This window comes from Siniperca chuatsi, linkage group LG15, assembly GCF_020085105.1.
Source record: "Siniperca chuatsi isolate FFG_IHB_CAS linkage group LG15, ASM2008510v1, whole genome shotgun sequence".
Taxonomy (NCBI): domain Eukaryota; kingdom Metazoa; phylum Chordata; class Actinopteri; order Centrarchiformes; family Sinipercidae; genus Siniperca; species Siniperca chuatsi.
The window spans coordinates 22,985,020-23,012,794 of NC_058056.1; the positions used below are offsets into that span (position 1 = coordinate 22,985,020).

The 27,775-nt window shown below is 39.6% G+C and overlaps 2 protein-coding genes across 6 annotated transcripts in view; both read left to right on the forward strand.

The window, feature by feature from the left end:
- Positions 1-20,848, forward strand: part of actn1 (actinin, alpha 1) — a 59,318-nt gene extending 38,470 nt beyond the window's left edge. The window contains exons 8-22 of one of the 5 annotated variants that reach the window (XM_044167427.1): positions 653-738; positions 7,245-7,337; positions 8,819-9,049; positions 10,349-10,496; positions 10,662-10,812; positions 11,391-11,499; positions 11,945-12,085; positions 12,901-13,083; positions 13,965-14,099; positions 14,687-14,866; positions 16,326-16,472; positions 18,748-18,828; positions 19,131-19,196; positions 19,598-19,756; positions 20,258-20,848. In XM_044167427.1, the coding sequence (XP_044023362.1) occupies positions 653-738; positions 7,245-7,337; positions 8,819-9,049; positions 10,349-10,496; positions 10,662-10,812; positions 11,391-11,499; positions 11,945-12,085; positions 12,901-13,083; positions 13,965-14,099; positions 14,687-14,866; positions 16,326-16,472; positions 18,748-18,828; positions 19,131-19,196; positions 19,598-19,756; positions 20,258-20,416 (2,069 nt within the window). In that variant the 3' untranslated portion in view covers positions 20,417-20,848. Of the gene's footprint in view, positions 1-652; positions 739-2,251; positions 2,338-7,244; positions 7,338-8,818; positions 9,050-10,348; positions 10,497-10,661; positions 10,813-11,390; positions 11,500-11,944; positions 12,086-12,900; positions 13,084-13,964; positions 14,100-14,686; positions 14,867-16,325; positions 16,473-18,747; positions 18,829-19,130; positions 19,197-19,597; positions 19,757-20,257 lie in introns of all 5 variants that reach the window. The other 4 variants (XM_044167428.1, XM_044167431.1, XM_044167430.1 and 1 more) reach the window with 4 other exon arrangements.
- Positions 20,849-21,882: 1,034 nt separating this feature from the next.
- Positions 21,883-27,451, forward strand: LOC122862163 (cytochrome c oxidase assembly protein COX16 homolog, mitochondrial). The gene is made up of 4 exons (XM_044167462.1): positions 21,883-22,047; positions 23,468-23,545; positions 25,494-25,562; positions 26,809-27,451. The coding sequence occupies exons 1-4, from the start codon at positions 21,988-21,990 to the stop codon at positions 26,920-26,922; spliced, it is 321 nt and encodes a 106-aa protein (XP_044023397.1). The 5' UTR covers positions 21,883-21,987; the 3' UTR covers positions 26,923-27,451.
- Positions 27,452-27,775: the final 324 nt, after the last annotated feature.

Sequence of the window (27,775 nt, forward strand, 5' to 3'; positions counted from 1 at the left end):
AAATTTTCACATTCCTCACATACCTACTTACATTATATCACTTTACATGTTTACTGCTGAATCACACCAATTGCCTCTGTGTTGGCAGTGTTGAGAGTTAATGTGTTTTCAGAAAAGAGACAAGAGGAGAACCAAAAATGACCAAAATCTGGATGAAGTTCTGAACAACAGCACAAGACCGATGACATATGGACTCTCCCTTTTCCACCACTTGTTTTTTGTAGCCTTACTGATCTCTAGGCACCAATGTCTCTGAAGGAGTATATTTTGGCGTTAACACACATGCAGCTGTGCACACAGAGGGAGATACAAACATCCTTTCTACTGAATGTAATGTGCAGTTCTCGCTCTACAAATAAATTAAAGCCTTTAGACATTTCTGCTCACTTAGTACTGTGGTTGTAGACATCTAAAATCTGTGTGTTTTTGTGTTTAAGACAGACTGCAAAGTTTAAATCAAATCCTCCCTGTCAAGCACATCTGGAGACTGACACAGCGTGTTTTTCTTTCCACTGGATGTTGTTTATCTGAAGAGCTTAACCCCAGCTTTACTTCCTGTTTCGTCATTTATCTGTGCTCTGTTTAACAACCTCAACTCCCCCCTCCATCCGCCATCCTCCACCCCCTCCCTGACCTCTTCTCTTCCCTGCAGACATTGTGGGCACTGCCCGTCCGGACGAGAAGGCGATCATGACCTACGTCTCTAGCTTCTACCACGCCTTCTCAGGCGCCCAGAAGGTATCCTGGATGCAGCGTCTCCTTCCTCTTCTTTCTCCTCTTCCTCACTCCTCTCCTTCCTTGTTTCTACTTCTGTGTGTTTCTCCTAACAGTGCTCCTTCTCTCTCTGCAGTGCACAACGCCCCCTGCAGGGGTCACTCTCCTTCACTTTCCGCATGGTTCACACCACCAAATGCATGACGGGACGACAACACTCTGTTCTTAGAGGCAATGGTCACAAGTGTATTTCCAGTCTACCACGTTGTTATGGCGCCGCGGGCAGCCACATTCACCGCTGATTAGGGTTTTGTTACGCTGAAAAGAAGCTGAGCGGAGTGGGAGGTGCGGCGAAGTTTGTCTGATAAATGATGATGATTGCCTGTGATAAAAGCCATGGTTGTTGACGGAGAGAAACAAATTAGCCTGAAGTCTAGCGTAGTGGGGGAGATGTAACCATTTAAATGGATGGTTGTGTTTAGCCTTGAGAGCGACAGCTTAAATGGAGGGTGGAAGAATGAATGAAATTAGAACCGGCAGTTCAAAGTCAAGCAGAAAGCTGTCTTTTTTAATTTTAATGGATACGCGCCATCTGACTTAAGTGGGGAGTCTGTTGTCTTGTTTCTCTGCGAGAAAGAAGTGTTGTATTGGACTTTCTCTGTTGGATAATGAATGATTGTCTGTCTGTTAGTTTGACAGCTACCTTGAAGCACAGCAGGAACTCTGAGATTGTGCTGTGCCTCGTCTCAGACAGTCAGGGAGAAGCAGAGCATCACGAAGCAAAAGTTATATAAGAGCCAGGTTCATTTGAGAGGCCCAGCAGCGGAGAGAGCAGTTCTACACAGCTGTGTTTAAGCAACTCAGATCAAAAATGTCTGTGTTTATAACTGGAGAGAGTGGAGCGGCGTGGTCAGCCTTATTGAGAGCAGTGAAACTACAGCTGGACTCCGGATTGCATCATAGATCTGAGCGGTGTGGGACGAGACATGGCTGGTTCTTAAATTAAGCTGGACTAAGTTTAGTTACAAAATACATATTTTCCAAGTTCAAAAAGTTATCCCTCCTTTGTAAATTTGTAACTTTGGTCTCTGTTTGAGTTAATCCATATTTTACAGTTATTGGCAGATATTTGATATCTGGTTGTATTTTTGGATGAACTGCTAGAGGCACTTGGCTTCAGACTGTGAATTTGTTTAAACTACATCTTGAGCTGAGCCTGAGCTTCTCAGCTACTTAGTACATGTATGAACATGTATGTACATGTTAATACATTTAAAAATGGTATATTTTCACTTTGTCCGCTCACTTCCCACTTCAAATTCAGTCACATTCATCCCAATATTTTTTAGGGAAAATTAAGATTTCCCAAAAAACAAGTTGAAGGCAACCTATAGGAAGACTGGAGATGACTTGTGCCCCCACTGCTGCCTCCTCTTGTGATTACGCCCCCTGCTGGCCCTTTTGTCTCTGCACTCTTTTACTCTTGTGCATTTTTCTCTTCTCTGTCCTCTCTCCCCTTCCTCTGTTCCCTGGGCAGATATCATTAGCACCTTGAGGCCAGATGAGAAGGCCGTCATGACTTATGTGTCGTGTTACTACCACGCGTTCTCAGGCAAGCAGAAGGTGAGAAATTAAATGAAAAACAAAAAACAAATCTCCAAACAATAACTGGATACCTGCCAAAGTGGCTGGCAGAGAATCCCAGATCAGCCACAGTCATTTTTGCCAACATTCATTTTTTGGCTGCTTAGATGTGATACCATAATTTGACTCAACACTGTATGACACCAAAAATGACACTATCAGGCAACAATACCTTAAGCACTTCTTTATTAAAATTTGAAAGATACCTTTTGTTTGAGATTATTTTTTCTCATTTATCAGCAATTCTATTGATGCTATGAAATACAAAAATCTAAATACTGTATATGATACATTTTGAGCAGCTTGATTTTTAAAGCTGCTGTAATCAATATTTTTTGATATTAACAATGGATCATATGACTATGTGTAATGTGAGGGGAGTCACACTACGCTTAGTATCTTTCAGCTCATTCTTTTGGTTCACTCTCACCGCTCTCATAGTGTCATTTCCAGCTTCAGTAGAGAGTTCCAATAAACCCCCTGTGCACCAAGACAGACAAAGTTAGCGACTAGCTGGTGAACAAAGTGGAGCATTTAGCAGCTAAAGAGAGATATTTTCCTGAGGAGTTGGTGGAGACCAAACCAGAGCTAGAAGGAGAGTGAATATTGGATTAACTTTCATTAGGTGGACACAAACACGACTCCAAATTAATGATAATGTTGCTCCATAACTGCTGGATGTGTAAATAAGTAACTGTTTGCTAACAAGTTCACCATATCAATTTTATAAAGTATAATACATCGATGCTGTGTTTACAACTTGTTCTGCTGCTGCCAAGTGGCTAAAAAGTCCTGTTAATGCAGGTTAAGCATTTAACACATTTTGGTCCATTTTGGTGAGAACTAGCCAGTCAGGGAACAACTTTCTTTGCCATCAGGCAAGAAGTCATGAATGGAGTCCAATTGGAAGTGGTACTTCTGGTTGATTCAAGCTCGTTTTAAAACATTAACCAGCCCAAGAAACACACACTTATTTACATTGTTGACGTCTTATCTCCAAGCAGAACTGGGGGACTGTTTCATATTTTGTGCCTCGAAGTGCTATGACTTCATACATTTTTATAACGTGCGGCCCCGGTGGGAAACCAAACTCTGTTATTCAGAACCTCCTTATCTGCCCTCTTTCAGCAGTGTATTGATCCCTGATAAAGCGCACAACCTTTTTCCTCTGCCAGCATGAAGTTCTTACAGTCTCAGTGGAATACATTATGCCAAATCCGCTAAAGATCTCTGCAGAGAATAATAGAGACTTATCCCACACACAGGATATCCGTTAAGTCTCCTGTACTTAAAATGTTTATTAGGATCCACTTCTTAATGGAGCTCTTGAACCTCCTGAGGAGCAGGAGTCCGGAAACCACTGCAGGCTGGCACACAGTTTTACAGCGCTGGCATGGGTTTCACATGGAAACAGGGGGTGGAGAAGCAGTTACTCCTCCTCCTGTCTAACACCTCAGATTGTAACCTCCAGGGCAGAAATGTCCCCTTAAACAACAAAGAAACAAAGAAAGGGTCAGTGTTAGCCCCAGTCTGTGCCTCTTATGTATTCTCTTTAGAGTCCACAAAGTCACAAAGATAAGAATTGTTTTTTTTTTCTTTTTTTTTTTCAGAAAGTGAAATCACTGATCTGATTACAGTTTTGAAGGTGTTTACATAATTTTCAAAGACTCTTCTATCCATTAGTTAGTTATAATATAATAAAGATGTTTAACCTGTTTTCTAAAGTGTTACCTTATTTTTAAAAAATGTAGTCAGAAATTAGATATCTCCTTCCCTGTTTTGTACAATGCAAGAAAAACATCACTGAAAATATGAAGCAATGGAAAATAACATTAATATAGTTCAGTTCAATTTATTTATATAGTGCCAATTCATAACAGAAGTTATCTCATTGCACTTTTCCTATAGAGCAGGTCTAAAGTACTCTTTATAATATTCTTTACAGAGACCCAACAAAGCCCAACAATATAGATAAATGCAGGGTTATAGATACCATTGAGGTCACTGAGGTCATGTCCTTGGTGATATTTCTGGGAATGTGGTCTAGTTAAATGAGCTGTGGCAGCTGTTTACATTCTACAATTACAAAGAGATTTCACATGTTGGGTGTTTTAAAACTGATTCTGGTATTCTAAAACTAAATTGCTGGGGAATATAATTAATTAGGGGAATATAATTAATTAATTATAATAAATGAAGGGATGTAGTGTTTTCCACCAGGATTACATACCTGTCAGTGTGGAGGAGCTTTGAAACCACATGTAGACAATCATGTAGGTACTGTACTGTAACCAAAAAAATCAGTTATTGCATGTTGAAGTGCATAAAAAAAATGTAATTCTCATTTTTTTGATGGCTAGTCAAAGGGGTTTTAAGACCTCAGGATTTTTAAATCCGAGCTACAGCCCTGGATTAATGTACCTAATAATATAACCATCTTTGTTTGGATTATAGAGTCAAAACTTGTGAAAGGGGTTAAAAAAAAGTTTTTGTTACGCCGTAGACAGAACTTAATGATACTGGAAAAACCTTTAAATAAATTGCTGTAAGTGTTGTTAAAAGACCTTCTGCCTTTCTGAAAGATGATGAAAGAAGTGATTAAAACGTAATGATAATACATGAGAGAATCAAACTAGAGCTAGGTCCACGTTGGCTTCATAGTTTTGGCCTTAATCAATCCTTCCAGTGTCTCACTCTGCTACCTCTGATGTCAGGACAAAGTAATTCAGAAGAGATCCTGGCTGTCAGGGCTGTCAGTAAACAGGCTCAGCGTGCAAACACTTGCTCACAGAAGCACGACCTGCACATCCTGGCTCTCCTTTTAAGGCAGCTCGCCTGCTGCTCCTGGTGGAGCCCCCGGAGCATGTCTCCGACCTAGCCAAGTTTCCCCCGTGATCTTTTGACAAAGGAGGCTGGAAGCAGTCCTCTGAGTGGGATGCCAGTTTCTGAGCTATGAAATAGGGTGGGAGGGAAATGCAAGCGAATCTTACTGTGTGTCTGTACTCTCTAAAAGGACACTGCTGCGAGGTTACGCTGCCTTTTAAATCGACTAATTCCATTGTCAAGCCTTTTTGAGGGAAATCGACAATGGTGCAGTTTGGGGTGATTCATGACAGTCGCAGATGGATTTCTTTCGATTTTGATATTATCTGAGGCACTTTAACTTCAGCACTCTAAAATACTGCTGGAAAGTTTTGTATCTAGCTGAATATATTACATTTCTGAGCTAAAATCCACAGCATATCTTCCAGATTTTGTGCATGTTGCTTAAATTTCACTCAATTTCATTTTCTCTACAAATCCACTGCTCTTGTTTTCAGTGAGCTTTCCTGACCACATTTACTCATCTTGAACCCAATGGGTTAACTGACTACATGTTGTCATGGAAACTCTTCTTCGCTCATGCATTGCCAGTCCAGCGATGAAGACTGAGAAGCCATGTTAAGAAAGTGTTGTGTCATGGATTTGCCCCTCTTTACCCCCACTGGGCTGTTTTTATTCTCACGGGAGCCTCGCTCTCCATGTCTTCTCTCCCTGTATGTAGGTTGAGAGGCTAAAATAGCACACTGTACACTGCTGTTCTATAAAAAGACAGTGGTGCAGAGAGTAAGGTGCCCCTACAACCGAAGACAGGTACAATATGATGTGTCCTTGTTAAAGCTCTCTGAGTTGTCACTGTCAACTCTCCAGAGTCCTTCCTGTTGGAAACAGACATTAGATTATTAATCTTAGGACATATAGGTGACATTCATAGTGCAACACACAAGCCCAGACAGTGTTACAGAGATAACATCATACAGTAGCTGTCCTGTTTTTACTTGCTTGCAGCATCGTTGCTGATCCATTGCTTCATCCCCAAAATTACTCATTTGGGAAATCTTGGAGTGCTGGTGTAGGCAGTGTAGACAGATGTATGCAGTTAAATGGCGGAAATAAATATGAATATAAAAATAATCCATCACAAGTAAATATCCTGCATTAAACATTTTACTTGAATAAAAGTACTGAATTATTAGTAGCAAAATCTACTTAAAGTATCGAAAGTAAAAGTACTCGTTCTGCTGAAAAATATGACATTATATTATATATGACATTATTAGATCGTTAATTCTGATGTGTAAGCAGCATTTTACTGTTGTAGCTGATCAAAGGAGCTACTACTTTATATACAGTTAGCTACTTTAGTCCAGCCTCCTCAAAGGGACACAAGAAAAATCTGAGGGGTTGTGAGATGATTAATGTAGGAAAGAAGTAACCAGTTTTGTATATTTTTTTGGAAATTGGACTGAATAATTTTTCTGAAATATTGAATATTGTTTTGCTTCTTTGAGCCATGTAAAGTTATTTAGATGAAACCATCTAAGAAGTTTAGAGGTGAAAACGTTTTTGTTGGAACTGCTAACAACTCATAGACATCTGAAACGTGACAAGGGGCCCAAACTAGACAATCATTTTTTTTGTAAGTTGTCACAAGAAAAATGTTTTGGGAGCCACTGGTTTAATCTTTAACAATATATTATATTTTATTAGATCATCGTATATTTTCTTAATGTCAAATCTCAATCTGAATAATAGCAAGTAAATATAGCTGTCATAAATGTAGTGGAGTAAAAAGGTACAATATTTTCTTCTGAAATGTAGAAGTATCAAGTAGCATAAAATTTAAATACTAAAGTAAAGTACACATACAAAATTGTACTTAAGTACAGTACTTGAGTAAATGTACTTAGTTCCGTTCCACCACTAAAAATACATCACTTTAACTTTATAGAGCTCACACTAAATATACGTCCATTGTACCTAATAGATAACTGAACACCGCCAATGCTGAAAAAGTGCTTTCACTCCGCTCTGGGTCTCACACTGTTTCTCCCCTCGTCATCCAGGCAGAGACAGCGGCCAACAGGATCTGCAAGGTGCTGGCTGTCAACCAAGAGAATGAGCAGCTGATGGAGGACTATGAGAGGCTGGCCAGTGATGTGAGCACACCCCGATTTTCCTATAACTGTCCTGCACCTCCTCTACCCTTCTATCTCCCTGTTCTCCTTTTAAAGCTGCTCCCTCGTCTCCCAGCCCCCGGGGGTGTTTGTGCTCCGTGCAGGGTCAGGACCACAAACAGGGTAGATCGAGATTAAAGGCAGTCAGAAAAACACTGTTGGTTTAAGGCGTATGCATAATAAGTGTTTTACTAGTAATTTTAACTAAGACTTTTTTGCCTGTTTTAGCTCATTTACAACAAACTGCCAACATTTCTTAATTTTCCAAAGGATACATTTTTAGATATTTGTAACACCCAGGAAGCCTTTGGTTTCAGTTAATGTCAGTACAATATGAAAATGAACCAGCAGAGACTTGAAAATCACTTGAAATGATCAACAGAAAATTAACCGGAAACTATTTTGTTATTTGATTAATCGTTTAAGTGATTTATGAAGCAAAAAGGCCAAATAGTTGATGCTTCTCAAATGTGAGGATTTGCTGCTTCTGTTTGTCTTATGTTATTATAAACTGAATATCGTTGGGTTTTGAACTATTGGTTGAACAAGACAAGACATTTTTACACAGGTCATTGTTTTGAAAAGACTTCTCTATGGTGCATTTAAGTGCCTGTGGGAAGCTCAGACATCTGAAATTCCAGAGTCAGCAGTCTTTCCACCATCACTTGAACACACCAATTAGGACGACTTTTCAAACAAAATATCTGGTTCGAGCTGCATTGTTATGCAAACTAAATGTAACTTTGAGGGAAAACATTTAAATTTGACAAGTAAGTTTAAAACTCTGCCTGTTAATGTTTATGCAACAATGAAATTAACTGAAAACATGGTTTGAAGTAGAGCTAGACTGATAAATTGGCAGATATGATCTTATCGCAGATACTGTATATTGGTATCGCCGTTTATGACAGCCGCTAAATAACAAGAAATGACTGTAGAGAAATGCAAACGTGATTTTTTTTTAAAACTCCTAAACATCAATATTGGTATCGGCCTAAAAAATCCAGTATCGGTCAGGCTATAGTAGTTTGAAGGCAGCTGTGGGTTCTAAAACGTTGTGTTTTGATATGGAAAATGGTCAGTAGCAATGAAAATAACACACAAATTTTACTAAATGGGATAAAACATGCAAAAACACAGGTATGGTCCTTTTTAAATCAGACGTATAATGTTCTTAGAGTTACATTTGGTTGTAAGAAATGAACAACAAACCACTTAGCTAACCAATTATCTCAACCTGTATTCTTCTTTTGCTGACACACATGAATTATATCCACCTCATTTATTTCCCTCTCCCTTTTCCTTTATTTGCATGGTTCTCCTTTACGTCTCCATTTTCTTTCCCTTGAATGGTACTTGTTTCTCCTCCATCCTCTTTCTCTTACTCTCATCCTTCAACATGCACACATACGCACACACACACACACACACTTGCCCACACACCACCATCATTAACACCCCAGCTGTTGGAGTGGATCCGTCGCACCATCCCCTGGCTGGAGAACCGCATGCCTGAGAACACCATGCAGGCCATGCAGCAGAAGCTGGAGGACTTCAGAGATTACCGTCGTCTCCACAAGCCGCCCAAAGTGCAGGAGAAGTGCCAGCTGGAGATCAACTTCAACACCCTGCAGACCAAGCTGAGGCTCAGTAACAGGCCCGCTTTCATGCCCTCAGAGGGAAAGATGGTCTCGGTAGGTCACAGCAACTCGTGAAAGTACAAACTCACACACAAAAATCTCCAAAAGTTTGAGATCCAAACTTTTCTGCAACTTTGATGGGCATCAGTGGCCAAAGAGTTACCTCAGCTTACATGAAATCATGTAGGCACATGATGCCAGGGAACATTTGAGCCCATTTTTAACCCGTGTCTCACTTGGTTGCTTATTTGCTTTGAAATGTCCATCTACAGTACAGTCCAAATATGGCCTAGAATATTGTTACCTTTATAGAAGCTGGAGAAGATGTGGCCAACAGACTGTTGGTGCAGTGCAACTCCAAAACCCTGAACCCACTAAAGGCTGAAATTGTATATAGTTTATTTTCTGCGCTCAAATAAATTAATTTTCAAATACATTATGTAATTAAATTGCACAATCACACAATTGCACGATCATATTTCTTTTTGCAGAATCTCAAAACATCCACAAAACCTACTATTTGTAGATATTTTTTGTAGCTTCATTCCAATTTAAAGCTGCAATAATCAATATTTTTATATTAAGAATGTATCAAATGACTCAGTGTCGTTTGTAGAAATGTATCACCTGACTGCAGTTCCCCTCAGCTCTATGTGGAGTTTCAGTGTCTTTCAGCTCATTGTTTTGGTTTTACGGCCCAAAACACTTTTTGTTCAGTCTTAAGGCTCTCATCAGCGTTGTTTCCAGGCAGCAGTTTTTAGGGAAAAAACCCACTAAAAACCCACTGTATGCTAAACACCCAGCATCAAATGACAGACAGACAAAGTTAGTGACTAGCTGGTGAACATTGTGGAGCATTTAGCAGCTGAAGAGCCAGATATTTTTCTCAGGAGTTGGTGGAACAGCTAAACCAGAGCTAAAAAGAGAGTGAATATTGGAAAGAAAAACGACTCCAAATGAATGATAATGTTGCTCTATAACTGCTGAATGTGTAAATAAGCAACTGTTCGCTAACAAGTTCACCATATCAACTTAAAAGGTGATGATATGTCAACGCTGTGTTCACAGCTTGTTTCCACTGCCCCCAAGTGGCCAAAGAAAATCTTAACTTTAGTTTAACTTTAGTGATCATGTACATATGACAGTCCTGAAAGGTCTATTGTCAGAAATTGACAGCTTATACTTGCAAAATAAAATACGAGAGCGCAGAAAAAACACCAACAGGAAGGTTTTTTGTTTTGCTTACAGAACAGATTTTCAGTAATTTACACATGATGTTGTTCTTATATTTGTTTCTCCTTCTCTGTTTTTGGCAAGAATGAATTCTCAAGTATTCTCCTTTGCCTCGTACAGGACATTAACAATGCGTGGGGAAATCTAGAGGGAGCAGAGAAGGGCTATGAAGAGTGGCTCCTCAATGAGATTCGCAGGCTGGAAAGACTCGACCACCTGGCGGAGAAATTCCGCCAGAAAGCAGCTATCCATGAAGCTTGGACTGAAGGTACAGAGCCGAGAAATACTCACTGTCTGAATATAAAGATCCAGCTGTTGTGTTTTAGTCACTTAACAAGCATTCTGAACAGAAAAATGTCATTGTTGATAGATCTGAGATACATTTTTTTTTAATCGTAGTTTTACGGTACACTTTCTGTGTCTCCCCCTGCAGGTAAGGAGGACATGCTGCAGAAGCGTGACTACGAGACGGCCTCTCTGTCAGAGATCAAGGCCCTGCTGAAGAAACACGAGGCCTTTGAGAGCGATCTGGCTGCACATCAGGACCGTGTGGAGCAGATCGCAGCCATCGCACAGGAGTTAAAGTAAGAGATGATAAGCAAGAGCTAGGGTTGATGATCAGTAAAAGATAAAATAGAGTAGGATACGTTGTGGTTGCGTGTAAGGGCAATAATGGCATCGGAAAGAGAGTTGGCACTAAATCTAAGACATGATTGAGAAACACATCTCTTTTCGTCTTCCATGGTTGTATTTATCATCTCTAGATTGTGTTGTTTGTTGTGATCTCAAATTATTTTCAGATCAAATGAAAACATCAAAAACATCAAAAGTCACTCTCTTGAGCTTTGGTTCACTTAATTTGCAGATGTAAATGATGAAACACTGAAAAAGTAAACAGAAAAAAAGAAACACAAACCTAACAAGTGACTCGAAGAAACCCTTCAGGGCCTCATAAAAACATTTCACACCATTAAAAAAGGCAAAAACAAAAACACAAACAAAGACACAGCAGGATCATAAAGGTATTAAATGGCATCTAAGAAAGATAATGGTAAAAAAAAAACCAAATGAATAACAGCTTAAATAAATAATGTAAATGAAAACTGCTGTGATGCAGATAGTTATAATGAATCTCTTGTTCCCTCGTCTGTTTGTGCTCCAGTGAGCTGGACTACTACGACTCCCCCAGTGTAAACGCTCGCTGCCAGCGGATTTGTGACCAGTGGGACGCACTGGGAGTTCTGACCCAGAAACGCAGCGAGGCTTTGCAGGTGAGACGGGTTAAGAAAGACACTCTAGGATAACCTTAAGAGAATTAAAAATAAATGAGTTACTGAAGAGTCAAATTTCTAACTTCTAAGCTCACTCACTTTGTTATCCCTTGTTTTTAAGTTCCCTCTGTCCTTTTCGGTGCTGTTTAGAGCAGAAATAATCACACATTTAGAGATGAAAGTGTTCTCCCTCACAGTGAGAGGCTGTGAAGAGACTTTGAATTTTCAGGATTCCTGCTGGCCTTGAAAATCCTTTTAAAGTTTGGAGATTTTAGATTTTTCTATTTGTACAAATATGACCCCAAATCCAAATCCATCCATATGCCCCAGCTCTCTGGAAGACTATGGTTAAATGAAGCCTCTGAACTCTTGAATTTCACCCCACAAGACTTTGAAGGTCCTGTGAATTTGTGTGGTAAGTAACCTTGTTTTTTATGTTCAACAGAGAACTGAGAAGCTGCTTGAAACCATCGACCAACTGTACCTTGAGTTTGCCAAAAGAGCGGCTCCATTCAACAACTGGATGGAGGGCGCCATGGAGGACCTGCAGGATACCTTTATCGTCCACACCATCGAAGAAATCCAGGTGAGCACAGAGATGGATGGGGAAGGGAAGAATACAGGAGACTTTATTTACCTTAGAATCAATAAAAGTAATAACATGCAGCAGTTGTGGGGTTACGTACATAAGAGAATTTAAGTAAATTAATGTAAATAAACCCATTTCCCAAAATCCCTTTAAGTCAAATGTAAAGTTTGGAAGCATGGGAAAGACATGGATTACTAACTTATATGTAGTTGTTGCGTACAGATGTCACTAGTCTCATTCCCTTGATTTCTCAAGTATGAAAACAAGGGTAAGTAGTGTAGATTTACAATATTCTATAGCTATGTAAGTGAATATAAGTAAGTAAATTATTGTTACAAATATGTAAACACTGTGTTTATAAGACATGAAACAATAGAACAACTAAGAAAATGTCTAGTAAATGTATGAATAGCACCAAACTGAATACTATACTAATACTATATCTGCATTGCCTTAGCTGTTTCTTTTCCAAAATTTCCAGAACACAGCAATAATATGTAGAAAAAACTTGATTATTATCCGAGCAGTATCACTACTGTATATTATCATTTGTGTTTTTGGTGTAGGTTATTATGCTGATATTTGACCACTCTGTGAAACCATACAGTTTTTAAAAATAAATAAACTAGTTCACTCACTGTCACTGGGATGTTAAGAGCAGAAACCAGACTGCCCCTGCCTCATGTTCTATTAAATGTTTTTAAAAAGCACTTGTACATTAAGGTTATTTTTTGTTTGTAAAAAGAAAAAGCCTTTATTGCTCTTTTTGTGGTTTAGATTTTCATTTTATGTGTTTGTGTGTTATGTCTCAGGGATTAAGCACAGCCCATGAGCAGTTCAAAGCCACGCTGCCAGAGGCCGACAAAGAGCGCCAGGCCATCCTGGGCATCCACAATGAGATTGCCAAGATTGTGCAGACCTATCATGTGAATATGGCTGGCACCAACCCCTACACCACCATCAACCCACAGGAGATTAACGCCAAATGGGACAAGGTAATGACCAAGGAAATATACACTTCAAGATGGTTTTTAATCTTTATTTATCCGTGGAAGATCTAAACCATATGTTTCATGTCTGTGCAGTGCAGCCACAGTCCTTTTGGTTTGTTGGCCCACTAAGCAGTTGAGTGTAGAAATTTGGGGTTTAGTGCCTTGCCTCAGGGCACCTTGATGGTAGTGGGATTTAGAAACAACGTTTTTGTACGGATTAAATAAACCAGATATAACATGTTAATTAGTGACCTTTAAACGGGGGTAGAAGGGTAGATTTTGTTACCTTTGGACAGAGCCAGGTTAGCCGTTTCCCCGTTTCCAGTCTTTATGCTAAGCTAAGTTAGCCGTCCACTGGTGGCTTACAGACATGAGTGGTTACAATTTTCTCATCTAAGTCTTGGCAAGAAAGCAAATGAGCGTATTTGGTCATGAATGTGTATTTAACTAATACCCTATCCCCTCTCTAAGATGTTGCAGCCTTAATGTTTGTTGGAAAATCTCAAATTTTACAAGTTTTGCTTTTGATATTTTTAAGGGAAGCCGTCTCTGTCATGAGTTTAAGCCACTTTGTACACTCTGGTCTATGTCTTACAATTACATAAAATGAGACTGGCTGCTAAAATAAAACCTGTCACTGCCAGCCCAAAACCTTGCTTTATTAGAGTTTTGTATTTATATTTAGAAAAGGAGCAAGATCAAGCAAGGTGAAATACTGGGGAGATAATTTCAGTTTATTTTTATGACATATGGGTTCATCATCATTATGAAAATGGGGAAAAATAGAAACAAAATATATTGTTGTGCTGTGTTCCTTTTCATAAGAATCACAGCAATGTGTATTAACACATTTGGGTTTTCTATGACTTTCCTGCCTGCTGTAGGTCAGGCAGCTGGTGCCCCAGCGCGACCAGGCTCTGATTGAGGAACACGCCCGGCAGCAGAACAACGAGCGTCTGCGCCGACAGTTTGCCAACCAAGCCAATGTCATTGGGCCCTGGATCCAGACCAAGATGGAGGTCAGTGTGAACAGAGCCGACAGTCAAATGACCACGTTACAAGTTCAGAATGAGGCCAGCGTGGTGGCGAGTGTAGCACTGCACTCTGTCAGTACAGCCTGTGTGTAGTTTAGTTTGTGTATGTAGTTTCATTGAATTTTTGCGTTAAGTTTAGTCTTAAACTCAGCACCAGTGAAGTTTAATCACTAACAAGTCCATTCCTGTGAAGTATTTCATATGCACAAAGTTTAAAATAAGAAATGGTAAAACTTTCTGACTTGAGGTGATTTTAATGTTTCTCTCATGTGGTCACTGGTATGTCCAGAAAATTATATTTGGGTTTATCAAATTCTTTTAAACCCAGATTTGATAAATGGGAAATGCAGTGTGGTCAATGTGAAAACAAGGCTGTTCATATTCATAGTTTTTGAAAAAGTAGCATCGCAAGATGCAAGACTGCAGGTATATATAACATATAGTGTACAAGTAAAATACCTAAATTAAATATGATAACAATATGTCTAGTCTTGTTTTTTTGGTCATTTTTCTATACTCTTATCATGTCCTCCACCCTTTATTATTAAATAACCATGTGTGTGTCTCTGCAGGAAATCGGCCGCATCTCAATTGAGATGCACGGCACCCTGGAGGACCAGCTGACGCACCTACGCCAGTACGAGAAGAGCATCGTCAACTACAAGCCAAAGATCGACCAGCTGGAGGGAGACCACCAGCTCATTCAGGAAGCTCTTATCTTTGACAACAAGCACACCAACTACACCATGGAGGTAAGACCTGGAGCCAAGCTTTAAATCACCAAACATGACAAAGAAAAGACTGAGATTTCTGCTTTATCCAGTTAATATCAAATTAATATTTCTGCTTTCACTTTTCACTGAAGTTGCCGTTGGTCTGTTTGACATATTCATCTGACCTGGCTGGACACTGCAAATACTTTTTATGCATTGTTATATGTTGTTGTCAGATGGTTGTGGTTTGCCACAAAGAACAAAGCAATGGGTTGTGGCAGGATGTTTAGACAACCACAAGAAAGTCTTCGAGAGTTTAATACTGAACTTTTCTGACGTGGCAGTTTACCATCCGGTCTCCAATGGACATAATTAACTTTTTGGCTCATCAGTCAAGTGCTGGAAAACTACACACCCCTGCCTGCCAAAATAATAAATATGAAACCTGTTATTGAAATTCTGTACATCAACTGGCTGATTTTTCAAAGCTATTATTATGTAGGTGTGTGTCTGGAATGATCTTCTGTACAAAGTGTTCGTTAGAGAGAGCAGATTTAGTGTAAATTTAAGTGTAAATGCAAAATTTGCTAATGTGTTTATGCAAATAATGTTTTTTTGTCTGCATCTCTTTTTTGCTGGCCATGTTCACCCTTTCTGTTTTGGGTTAACCAGTGTAAGGCTACTTAACTATTCAGACAGAAGAAACACAGCAGTAAATAGGCATTGAGCTGTTTGATAATATTTCACCGCAGAGAAAATGGTGGCTGTGGTGGATCTGTGGCTGCACATATGAAACCGCACAAGGCATAGTGGTCACTTTTTTGTCTTTTTTTCAGTAGGTTTTTTCAAGTTTGTATTTGTACTACTACCACCGGCAGAAGCTGGTTGTTTAACCATTTATCAGTTACTTTTAACTGTCCATTTTGACTTTTTTGCTAGCTTGCTAACTAGTTTTATGCACATTCAATCATATTCATTTTTTCCCTAAACACAATGTGAATAGATTTTATACATACAGATTTTTTTAATCAAACTATAATTTCTATTTTTTCCAAATTATCTGAGTTGCTGAGCACAATGTTTCCAGCTACGTCCTGGTGAATAAGATTATACTGGCTAGTGTAAGTAGTCTGGCGGATAGACAGTCATCATTTTCCTTTCTATTGTTTTGCTCACAGTCAAAGTGCACTGTGGCCTTCAGAGACACAACATGAGAGCAGCCAAAGACTAGGCTGTATAATCAAAGCATTCAAATTAAAATGTCTTAAAATGTCAGCTGCTATTTGACACTGTTAAATGTCAGAGTTTTCTGCATTTTCCTGATGCAGTAAAATCCCAGTCATTATCCCCCATGCAGGTTAAAACAAACATTTTATTTACAACTACTGTTTAACCCAAGGCTAAAGCCCAGCTAGAACTAATGCCTCTGAGACTTCTTCTCCGTCTCCTTAGCCTTCCTTAAATTTCCTCTGCCTTTGTGTCTCTCTCTCCTCTGCAGCACATCCGCGTGGGCTGGGAGCAGCTACTCACCACCATCGCCCGCACCATCAATGAAATCGAGAACCAGATCTTGACACGAGACGCCAAGGGCATCAGCCAGGAGCAGCTGAATGAGTTCCGGGCTTCCTTCAACCACTTCGACAGGGTCAGTACTCGTACTGAGTCACTGTGCAGACACAAAGGCGAGGAGAGGTGTTGTAGGTGGTACGCTGCTCATTTACAGTCAGCTGTTTGGATTTGTTTTGTGGCAAATACACATGTTGAGATTGGAATAGGAACAAAAAGGTTTCATGTTGTTAAAGGCATAGTTCGACATTTGGGAAATATGTTTATTCGTTTTCTTGCTGAGAGTTAGACGTGAAGATCGATACCACTCTCATATCTCTCCATTAAATATAAAGCTAAATCGTAAAGAACAGACCTGACTATTTCTTGGTTGGTGGTAGGGACTTCCTGGACTCTGCTGGTTTATTAGTGAGCTTTGTGAGTACTAAGCTAAGCTAATCATCAGCTGGCTCAAGCTTCATATTTATCGTACACACATGAGAGTGGTATCAATCTTCTCATCTAACTCTCAACAAGAAAGTGAATAAGTGTATTTCCCAAAATGTCTACTACTGCTTTAAAGATGGATGTTATAATTTCTGGCATGTGGAGTCACAAGTTTGTCTTGTTATATATTTAGCCTGCATCAACAAAGCAAAGAAGTGAAGGTGAGAATATGTCATTTCTGGGTTTGAGACCGTTCATGTCGTGTCATGCTGCCTGAGGTGTGGCTAACGGCAATCCTTTAACGATCCTTTAACCAGAAAACATTGAGTGTGGAAAGTGTACAGTTTGTGTGTGAAATGCATCAAGCTGTGTATTGACCTTACTGCTTGGTTGAAAAGGGACTTACAGTTCAGTGACACAAGATTCCTCTTTAAAGTTCAGAGGCTTTCAGGCATATCAACAAAAATGGCAGCCAGAATCAGCTAAATTGAGAACCTAGTTTGTTGCACAGGTAGCTGTTTCTATAAAACCTGCTTTCTTCGCCCCCTTCCTACTTCCAGAACTTAGTGTTTACACTGGGGCTCAACGTGTCAGTAACAGTACCAATTATGGATGAGTTTTTATTTAGCTCCCTGTCCTCCCCCCTCCTCCTCACCCCAACTTTCCTGCCTTCTCCACCATTACCTCATGCAGAAAAAAGGAGTATTTTTTCTTTTAGTTTGACTTGCTGGGAAAAAATGTAGTCTGTATTGTATTAGTTTATAGTCAGTGGTAGTCTGTGCCACTGTTAAAACAATTAGTCGATTAATCGGTTAGTCAAACAACAGAAAATAAATCGACAACAATTTGGATAAATTATTTATGAAGCGTTTCGGATTTACGGATTTTATTGTCTCAAATGCTAGGATTTGCTGTTTTTCTATGTGTAACATTAGTGCAAATTGAATATGTTTTGGTTTTGCAGACATTTTGAAGATGTGACCTTGGGTTCTAGGGAATGGGATGGGCATTTTTCACTATTTTCTCACATTTCATAGACTAAACAATTAATCAAATAATCAACAAATTAATCTATAGTGAAAACAATCATTAGTAGAACTGAAAAGATTAGTTGCAATTAGTCGATCGATAGGAAATTAATTGCCAGCTATTTTGATAATCCAATAGTCATTCAAGTAATTTTTTAAGCAAAAATTCACTGGTTCCAGATTCCAAATGTGAATATTTTCCGGTTTTCTTACTCTTCTATGATATTAAACTGAATAGGTTCTTGGAACTTGTGATGAACGTGTTTTGCTATTTGCTGACAGTTTAGGCCAACAACTAATAGATTAATTGAGAAAATAATCAGATTAATTTATAGTAAAAATAAAAGCTAGTTGCAGCCCAAGTCTGTGTATTTACATTTACGTTATATACGTCTATGGGAAAATGAATGTGATTGTAAATGTTGGAAGTGTTTAATGAAGCATTTTGCTTTGATGCTGTACACAAATGGTAAAGAGATACTTTTGCATTAATGAAGAGCATATTTTGTGATGTTAAGTACATGTGCCATCGACGATATGAATAACCTCACCACAAGGCCCTGTAGTCTGCCTGCCACACTGCACATTAACGCCTCTGAATGCTCTCGCCCAGCATGGCAGCACTGCTGCCACCGTGTGTTCACCTGCCAGATCCTAATGAATATGCACTGTGTTCTCTGTTTTCTATCTTGTGCATGGCCCTCTCCCTTCACCCCCCTCACCTCCTTTTCCCCCCGTGCATGGTGCACTCCACCCTCCTCCTCCCCCCTCCAACACCACCTCACCTACCTCTCCATCCTACCCCATCCACCCCTTCACCGTCACTGACACCGCTGTATGTGTTGCTGCATGGCCTGTGGCCCCCGACGCCTCGTCTGGCACTGGCCCCACACACCCCAGGACCACTCGGGCACTCTGGGCGCGGAGGAGTTCAAGGCCTGCCTGATCAGTCTGGGCTTCGATATCGCCAACGATGCACAGGTACTTAATCGTAGTCACACCCCCGCTGTGAGAGGTTTAACTGGTTTCTTTTTTTCTTTTGTACTTTCCCCCCCTTGTATTTCTACCCTTCCCCCCTCTATTCCCACCTTCACTGCTTATCCCTCCTGTCTAAATTTCCTTTGTGATTTCCCACACCTTACAACGTCCAAATTGTGGATTGTTGCGTCTTTCTTCCTTTATTCTACTGTTCATCCTTTACTCCTTTACTATTTTCCTCCACTATCCCTGCCACTCTATATCTTTCTTCTCCTGGTTTCGTTTGTCCATCGCTGACCTTGTAGAAGAAAACAGGAATCATGGATGCTGAAGACTTCAAAACCTGCCTTATCTCCATTGGCTACAACCTGGTAAAGCCATGAGCACTCTTCAAGTATGAAAATTTGTTTGTGTGAATAACAAGACCATTTGGAAATGGTAACGGATAGATGTAACCTTAATTTTATTTTTTTAATACTTGAATATCTTATTTAAGATTTTAAAAGGTGCTTTATTTTTCATAGAGCTCCATTAAAGGAATGTATTAGAATTCATGATGATCCGAATTAAAGATTTTCACTCAACAGTACCTCAAATTAATTTAAACTCACTTGTGTAATATATGTTTGTGCAAAACAATGAACTAAATAAGTTATCCCAAGTCATATTTCTGTGTGCAGAAAATCTTTCATTTGATGTGTGTTTTAGTGTGTTGCCGTGGGAACTGTCACCACGGCGACTGAGCTTCATAGTTGCTCTCTCTTGCCACCAGGGTGAGAACGAGTTCTCCCGCATCATGAGCATAGTGGATCCCAACCGGATGGGCATCGTCACCTTCCAGGCCTTCATTGACTTTATGTCCCGCGAGACAGCCGACACGGACACTGCCGACCAAGTCATGGCCTCTTTCAAAGTTCTGGCAGGCGATAAGGTACAGCGTTGTGTTGTAGTATCATTAAAGAAGAGTAACAATGAAGCAGAGTAGAAATTCCCATTATACATTAAGCTCCATTTGGCCAAAGGATATATATTTAATCCGCTATTAGGGTAGCAGAAAAGAGACAATAATATGAAGATGGAAAAATAAAAATACAGAAAGACTTTGAGCAACAAAGCAGCACATTTAAAGCCACTGAAAGTTTAGCTGAAAGTGGCTGAAAGCTGCATTACCTTGCAGAGATGGCTGTTGAGTGGGATCAGCAATAGGAACAACTCTTTCACATTAGAGAGAGTCTTTTTAATTCAATGATAATATCACAAATATTCAAATATTAAAACATTTTTTAAATCCAGACACCTGCTCTTTATATTAAGCTCATTTTATTTCCCCAAGTTCTCACCATCGGCTACTTCTGAGTATAGAGTGTACTGATAGCTTACATCTGCTATTCTAACATAAAACATTTTATTTTATTTTTCTCATCCTCTACAGAACTACATATTAGCCGACGAGCTGCGCCGGGAGCTGCCTCCAGACCAGGCGGAGTACTGCATGGCCCGCATGGCCCCCTACACCGGCCCCGACGCCGTGCCTGGAGCCCTCGACTACATGTCGTTCTCTACCGCACTGTACGGAGAGAGCGACCTCTGAACACTCTGTCAGTTGTCCTGACTCGGGACCACCAGCCTACCTGCTCTGATCACCGCTACGTCCTCCGACTTGCCCCTTCACCACACTCCTGTCCTGCTACGCTAATTTTTTGTACGTCTCTGGCCTTATCTTTTTGTCACTATCCTCTGTCTCCTCCTCGTCCTCCTCCCACCTCTCCAGCCTCTCCACTGCTCCCTCACATCTGTCTCCGTTGTATTTGCTTCCTACGCAATGCAGCAGCTCTCCAGGTTTACAGACAGGGAGAGAGAAAAATGTTTGTTTCTGTTTTTATTTTCTTGTTGTCATTGTTTTTCTTCATAAAATGAATAAAGTTAACATATTTTATTATACTGAACAAAAAAAAGGTATTTTTCTTCACCTGATTGAAAATAAGAGACAAAAATTGTAATAAAGAAAAATTGCTATACTTTCTCTTCTTATTCTCTGTTTGATACAGGGATCACCTATGATTTCAGTGGATTTACCTTGACTGTTGTGCATTTAGCTGACTTCAGTGCCAGAGCAACTTATAATGACAGTTATACTAGAACAAAAGTAAATGCCTATATCATAAAACTATATATATCCCTATGTCCCTGGAAAAGCAGGTAAGAACAGGACCCACAGTCATTAAAATGATTATGGTGGCCTAAATACCCACATAAAGTTAATGATTACCTACATGAAGGAGAGATGTGGACTTGAGTAAACTGGAACTGTGATGGTGGTGGTGGTGTGTGTGTGTGTGTGTGTTGAACCAGGAGTTTAGAATTCTAATTATGGTGAGTCAGGAATAGGTATGTGTTAACTTACCAGTGTTTTTGCATGTTTTTTTTTTACCCATTTTCTGCAGGTCAAATACTTAACATTACTTTCCATTTTTGACCATTTTATAAACCAAACCTCTGGGGCCCAGATGCAGTTGCCTGCTTTGCCCAGTTGGTAATCTAGCCTTGGTTCCGCCCTAAAAAGAAAACAAATCTGATGGCATTGAAACGCAGCACATGCCCACACACTGCTGCGAAAAGCTCTAATCAGGCAACTTAAGTGGAAACACCTGAATGGGTCAACAGACAGGAGTGGGAACTGAAACCAGTGGCTGCAGAGATGGTAGGAAAACATTAAAAATGTTTCATGCTATGTGAAATGGTCAGCAGTAGTGTAAAGTTATGTGCGCTTAGTAAAACATGCAAATACACCAATCTAGAAGGTTATGGGTGTGATTGTGCGTGAGACTGAATACCTACTGCTCTGGTGTTATTGTACAAAACCTGTCAATACACTACAGTTAAAGATTAAACAAAATATCACAAGGATAAATCTTGACACGAAGCCTTTTAGTAACATGGCAATATTTAACAACCTTTTATTCCTGTTATTTTTTTCTCGACATAAAAAAATGCATTTCCCGTTGCTATCCCTGAGACGGACACACACGCAGGAACCTTGCTCGTGTCTCCACAACTACACGGACAAATTAGTGCGTCGGACATATTCTGGAAACGCGTCCCAGCTGTGACCTGCTCGGTGTTTGCATCAGTGAAATGGACTTGTAGGTGGAAAGAAGAGTCATGTTTAACTTAAAATCGTTGCAGAGAAACAAAACAGTGAAATATGGAGTCCCGATGCTTGTAAGTAATTTTTAGGTTACCTTTTTAACGTATTTACCAAGCGTTGATAAGCCTGTAAGCTAACATTTTTGCTAGATAACGGTAGTTAGCAGTTTCACGCCACATAACGCTGCTGTCAAAGCGAGTTATTTTAGTGGTTTACTGTTAATATTAAAGTGAAATTTGGACCTCACAGTGATGACTTATTTTTCTCTTAACTTTTTAAAACCGTGTTTCAAAACATGTTTTAGTAAGTGTTGTTCCTGTTCCTCATCTTACCATACCTAGCTTTGAGCATTACAATTAACATTATCTTGTTTAATTACAAGAATATGTGCTAAAGGGTAAAGTAAAGGTCATTCACTGTAAACTGATCAGCACCAGCATTTGTCTGTTGTGGAAACCTGTGCATAGCTAGGGGTTTCACAGAAATAGGAATTGTATTCATGCACTCACTTTACTAGGAACTCTCATTTAAAACTGATGCAGTCTAATAACAGCAGCACTGCACGACGCTGAAGTTAGCTTGCAGTTCGGCATGGGAAACAATTGACAATATTGAGCGACCGATTCCCATTTTTTGCATCACTTATTGTTATGGAAGGGCTTCACTGCTTTTCCCCCCACCAGACCTCATCAGACCAGGTCTAGATCCAAAACCACCATACTTAGACTTGTCAAATCTAGACCACATTAACCAAGAGAAGCTAAAGACTGTTTAAAACACAGTTTCAGATTTCACTATATTTAGACTTGTCATATCTGGGCTAGATTAACAGGGAGAGTGTAAAGACTGTTTAAAACAGTTTCCCTCCCCCCCATTCAGACTATATTGGACCAGGTCTAGATCAAAAGCCACTTATAGTCCTTTTTTGGTGTTTTCACAAATAGAATAAAGGTTTCACAAATCTGAAACTGTGTTTAACAATCTTTAACATCTCTGGGTTAATCTAGTCTAGATTTGAGAAGTTTAAGTGTAGTTGCTTTTGATCTAGACCTGGTCTCATTGTTGTCTGGATGGAGAAATGTGATGAAATCGCTATTTTCTTGCTTTCAAAAGTAAAATAAAGGTTTCGCAAATCTGAAAGTTGGTTTTAAACAGCATTAAGGCTTAAACTAGGATGTTTAACACCCTTACTGACTGATTTCAGCATCAGCTTTATGGTCCTTTTTTGGAGGCTGTACAGTTATTTGTCATACTGTTAAATTGTATTGCATATTTTGGGCTAAAGAATCATTCTTAGATAATTCATGCTCAAATAATAACTCATTTGTAAAAGTTATCATGGTTAACTGGGCACTAGTGTGATGTCATGTCCACATTATTCAGAAGAAACTTCCTCCAACCTTTTGTTGAAGTGCTCTGCAGTGGCCTGACATCAATAACTAAAGTATTTAGGATTAAATTAACTAACCATATGTACTTTCAATGTTTTTTCAGTTGCTGGTAGTTGGAGGTTCCTTTGGCCTGCGAGAGTTTACACAAATTCGGTATGATGCCCAGAAGATCAGAAGAAAGGTGTGTAGTAAATTAACTATCACATTACACACATTTGATGGAGTCACATTTCCACCATCACAAGAAACCAGAGAAAAGAACTAGCTCACAACTACTCCAAGGCTGAAAGACAGTCTCTGTACAGCCAGTGTGCAATGACTCCTCCCAGTGATTAAACACATAATTGCAGGTGAGAATCATGATTTCGTCCAAGAAAACAGTGTAAAAATAGCACACATGTAGAGATGTTTCTACATCTGTGAGGCTGGAATCTTACAGTACAGTGTGGTTGATTTAGGCTTATTTATACATTTTCTAAAGGAACTTAGAATTAGACACTTTGTCTATCCATCATTTCAGACACTGCAGGCATACAGCACTGACAGGCTTTTCTAACCCATCAATACAAGAGCAAGAAGTGAGAACAAGCTCTAATAATTCATTAAATGACAGACCCAATTCATTAAAATGACAGAAGACTGGCCTTTTATTAGAAACCATTACAATCTGATGAGCTGGCTGCGAGGGGAAGTAGCTGTTTTGTGCTATTTTACTCTGACAAACGCCGATGCACGTCGTCTGGGTGTGAGCCAGATGGCAGGGGCATCTTTTCTTATTACTGTCCATGTGTGGAGACACTACACAGTGGATGACAATGGTGGAGAAGAGGCCTTGGCACCATGCCCGTGCAGCTGCCCCCACACTACTCACTCTCTTCCGATGGGGCCTGCGGCAGACCGAGCCTCTCTCCTCTCAGACCCTGTCGAGTAAAGATTCAAGTCTGCTCAGTGTGTGTGTGCACATGTAATTTAATGCATGGAATATCTAAACAGTTGTCAAAATGCACATGATTAAAACAACTCTTCCGGTTCTTGCTTGGAACTGTTATGAGCTGATTCCATTATTGTGTTCTCAGAGAGATTTGCCCAGTTAAATCATTAAAACCACTGTCTTCGGGTTAAGTCACTGTATGATCCAGTTTGCATTTTCTCTTCAACGATTTAATTTAGCCTGGAGGCAGAGATGAACTTCGAGGCCTTTTGTCCTCCCTGTCCAGGTTCTCATCACTTCTGATGCTCCCTGTTTGTTTGGTTCAGGCTAATGGAAGTTAAAGAAAAGCTAATAACACGTCCATAGCAAGTATCATACGAAATACTATTACTATGCTATTAATTCCCTGGTCTGAAGGCTGCAAAATATTCTTTTATATTATTTATTTTCTGTAGTAATATAGGTCTAATTAAAAATCAATCATGGGATTATGAAACTCATCAGTCACCCCAGTAACTGCGGCGTTATTGCTATAAAATATTAGAACTCATTAAAAGTAATGATTCAGAATGGGATTCATTTCAGTATTATTCTCGGGCAAAATCAATTTGAATTGCAAAACCCAGATAGCTCCATTGGCCTCGACTCTCTCTCCTAAAACCCTCTGACGCATAATTTTTTTTGTTTTTACTAAACCTGATGATGTTGATGCCAAATCAAGCAGAATAATTTACAGAGTAAAAACAGGGTAAATTGGATCCTCCCTCTAGCTTTGGAGAGGCTAGACTTTGACACCAGTGAGAAAAAGTCTTCAGTGCTTATTTCATCCACACAAGATTATGGGTCTGACTCAAAAACTACTTCACCTCTTCTGCAGATGTCATCATTTATACATTAAATAATACACGACAAAGAGGAGGGGGAGATGCTGCTTCAAGGGGCTTCATACTGCTTCAGTTGAAAGTTGCAACCATACAACCCTCATTATGTCATTATTTGTAATTTCTCTTTGAACACTAATGACTTTGTTTAGATTTTGCTACCCACCAAATCCATTTCTCAAACATGGAGCCCCTCCACATCTTTTTCTTTCATCTCTTGTCTTGTGATTTGTTTTAATTTTCTCGTGTTGTTGTGAACGCATGACTTTCTGCGAGAAAACTCCGTATTGTAACATTTCTTCTCCGTTCTCTCTAAGCTGGATCCTTCGCTGGAGGCCAAAGTGAACGTCCAGAGGCAGTCAACCGTACTGCAGGAAGAGTATGAGGTACGGAGAGACAGGCTGAGTGCCTGAGGGGGAGAGTAGATGAAAGAAACTAACTGATGTAGTCTTTCTGCAAGAAAGTGGTGCTGGTAAACAATATGTGCTTTTATAGGGTGTTATAAAATGAAAGATGTTTTTTAAAAATGAAATTTTGTGTGTAGAAGAGCACCTTTTTTATCAGGTATCTAAAAACTCACATGCTGGTAGGTTAGAGAAGTAAAAACATAAAACATGGGGATTGTATATGTAACTTCATATAATTTTAAATACTTAGGAGAAAATTGAGACTGTGCAAGTGGTTGCTTGAGTGTTACAGCCTCGGGTCAATTAGTATTTGCAAATAATTCAAGAAGGGTTAGATCAGTAGTAGCACTGTTATCAGTTTGGGCATTTAGTGTTCAGTGTTAATGTGAAGATGCCTACCCATCTTAATTCCTAATCTCTAATCCTTTCAGTACATTTTCTTTATTAATTCAAGTGTTTATTTGTTTTTATTTTTATGAATTTAGTCTAATTAAAGTAATATTATAGAGTGGCCTATATTACCTCGACCCTTGATCAGGTGTGGTCTTTAAGGCATGCTAACCCATGCTAATGATTTATCATTTATTATTTATCAGTTTGTTTTATATTGGAAAGTTTTACTGTCGGATGTTTATTTTATTTGATTTAACTAAAATAGTCAATACAATAGTCAAACGAACAGCCACACTGGAACGTGGAGTGAAAATCCGGCCATCGTCGAGAGGGGGAAACACCATATCGAATAATTGTGGGGATTACGGCGCACATTTTCAGACAGTCTCTCCTGGAAGGCAAGTGGGTGTGAATGTTAGATTGTCGGTTTGAGAAAGTTACAGAAATGGTCAGACAGCGCCCCTCTAATCCGATGTGGGGAAAGGTGTGGGGGGGAGGGTGTTACCATCCGGCAAGCTGCTTTGAAGAAGCATACTGGCAGCTTAATTCTTGCCTCTTACCTGCGTGACATACCAGATGGTCAGAATTTTCTACATCTGGCCATTTCAAAGTACATTAAGTAAACTGAAAAAGAATCTTAAATTGACTTTGAAATAATGTCTTGTATTCATGCAAACTTTTTTGCACTCATGATACTTTTGCAGGGTTGAAAAATCCAGTACAGTTTTCAAACGCTGTTTAATCTACAGTATGTTGGGTCTGAATATTTAAAAATATTGAATTATTGGCATCCTGAAGTTTAAACCTCGTCTTCTCTTTGCCCTCTCTGCAGAAGATGAAGGAGTTGAATTTGGAGGAGTGGAAGAACATTCGTGGTCCTCGTCCCTGGGAGGACTCCAGGGAGTACCAGGAGCAGCAGCGCACCAGGCAGGACAGAGAAGACTGAGGCCTAAGGAGGCCAGGCGGACTGCACACACACTGCAGCAGGACGGACCAGACAAGACTGGACGGAGTTTTGGGTGAAGGCGCTGCTGAGACCCAGTTACCCCAGACACTGCAACTTGAAGGCATGGATTCAACTTGTTTGGTCTTAGCTTGTGTTGGACTTCAAACTTTTGGTCTTAGCTAAATGTACATTGTTTGTAACAAGTTGCGCCCTCTTCTGATTGTAACACATTCAGGACTAGTGGTTAAAATGATGCCACATGAGCCCAAAACCTTGACATAAGTTCAAGGTTGGTCTTAAATTTAAAGAAGTATGCATTGGTCCTTATTGTTTTATACACACGTATAAAGCAGTCACCTGTTGGTTGCTTATTCTCCACTCTGATCAGGAGTTTGTAATAAAAAACAACCAGTAGGTGGCACATCTGTGTCTTGCTGCACCTTAGATTTCTCACTGAAAGTAAGGAAGGAAATATATATATCCATGTATGATTTCCATGTCTCAATAAATTATATACTGTTGATCCAAATTGTTACTTTTACTTTTATTTTGTTTTTGACAAAAGCTCGTAGATGTGATGAGTCTTTATTTACAACAATATTGCATTGATTTACCAGTTGAAAGCATAAAAGAATAAATAACAAAACAGTCCAGCCTCGCCTCAGGCTTTATAGGTCTCGACAGTAATCTGTTTCTCTGACAGTTATTACTTTGCAATGTGGTGGATTTATTACGTTTATAATGGAAATAGTATTACCTTTTGCTTTTTTTTTTGGTCCTACAAACCGAGAGAACATGATTTTTACTGTAAGTCTTCAGATTGTACATATAAGCAATGTTTGTGTGACTGACA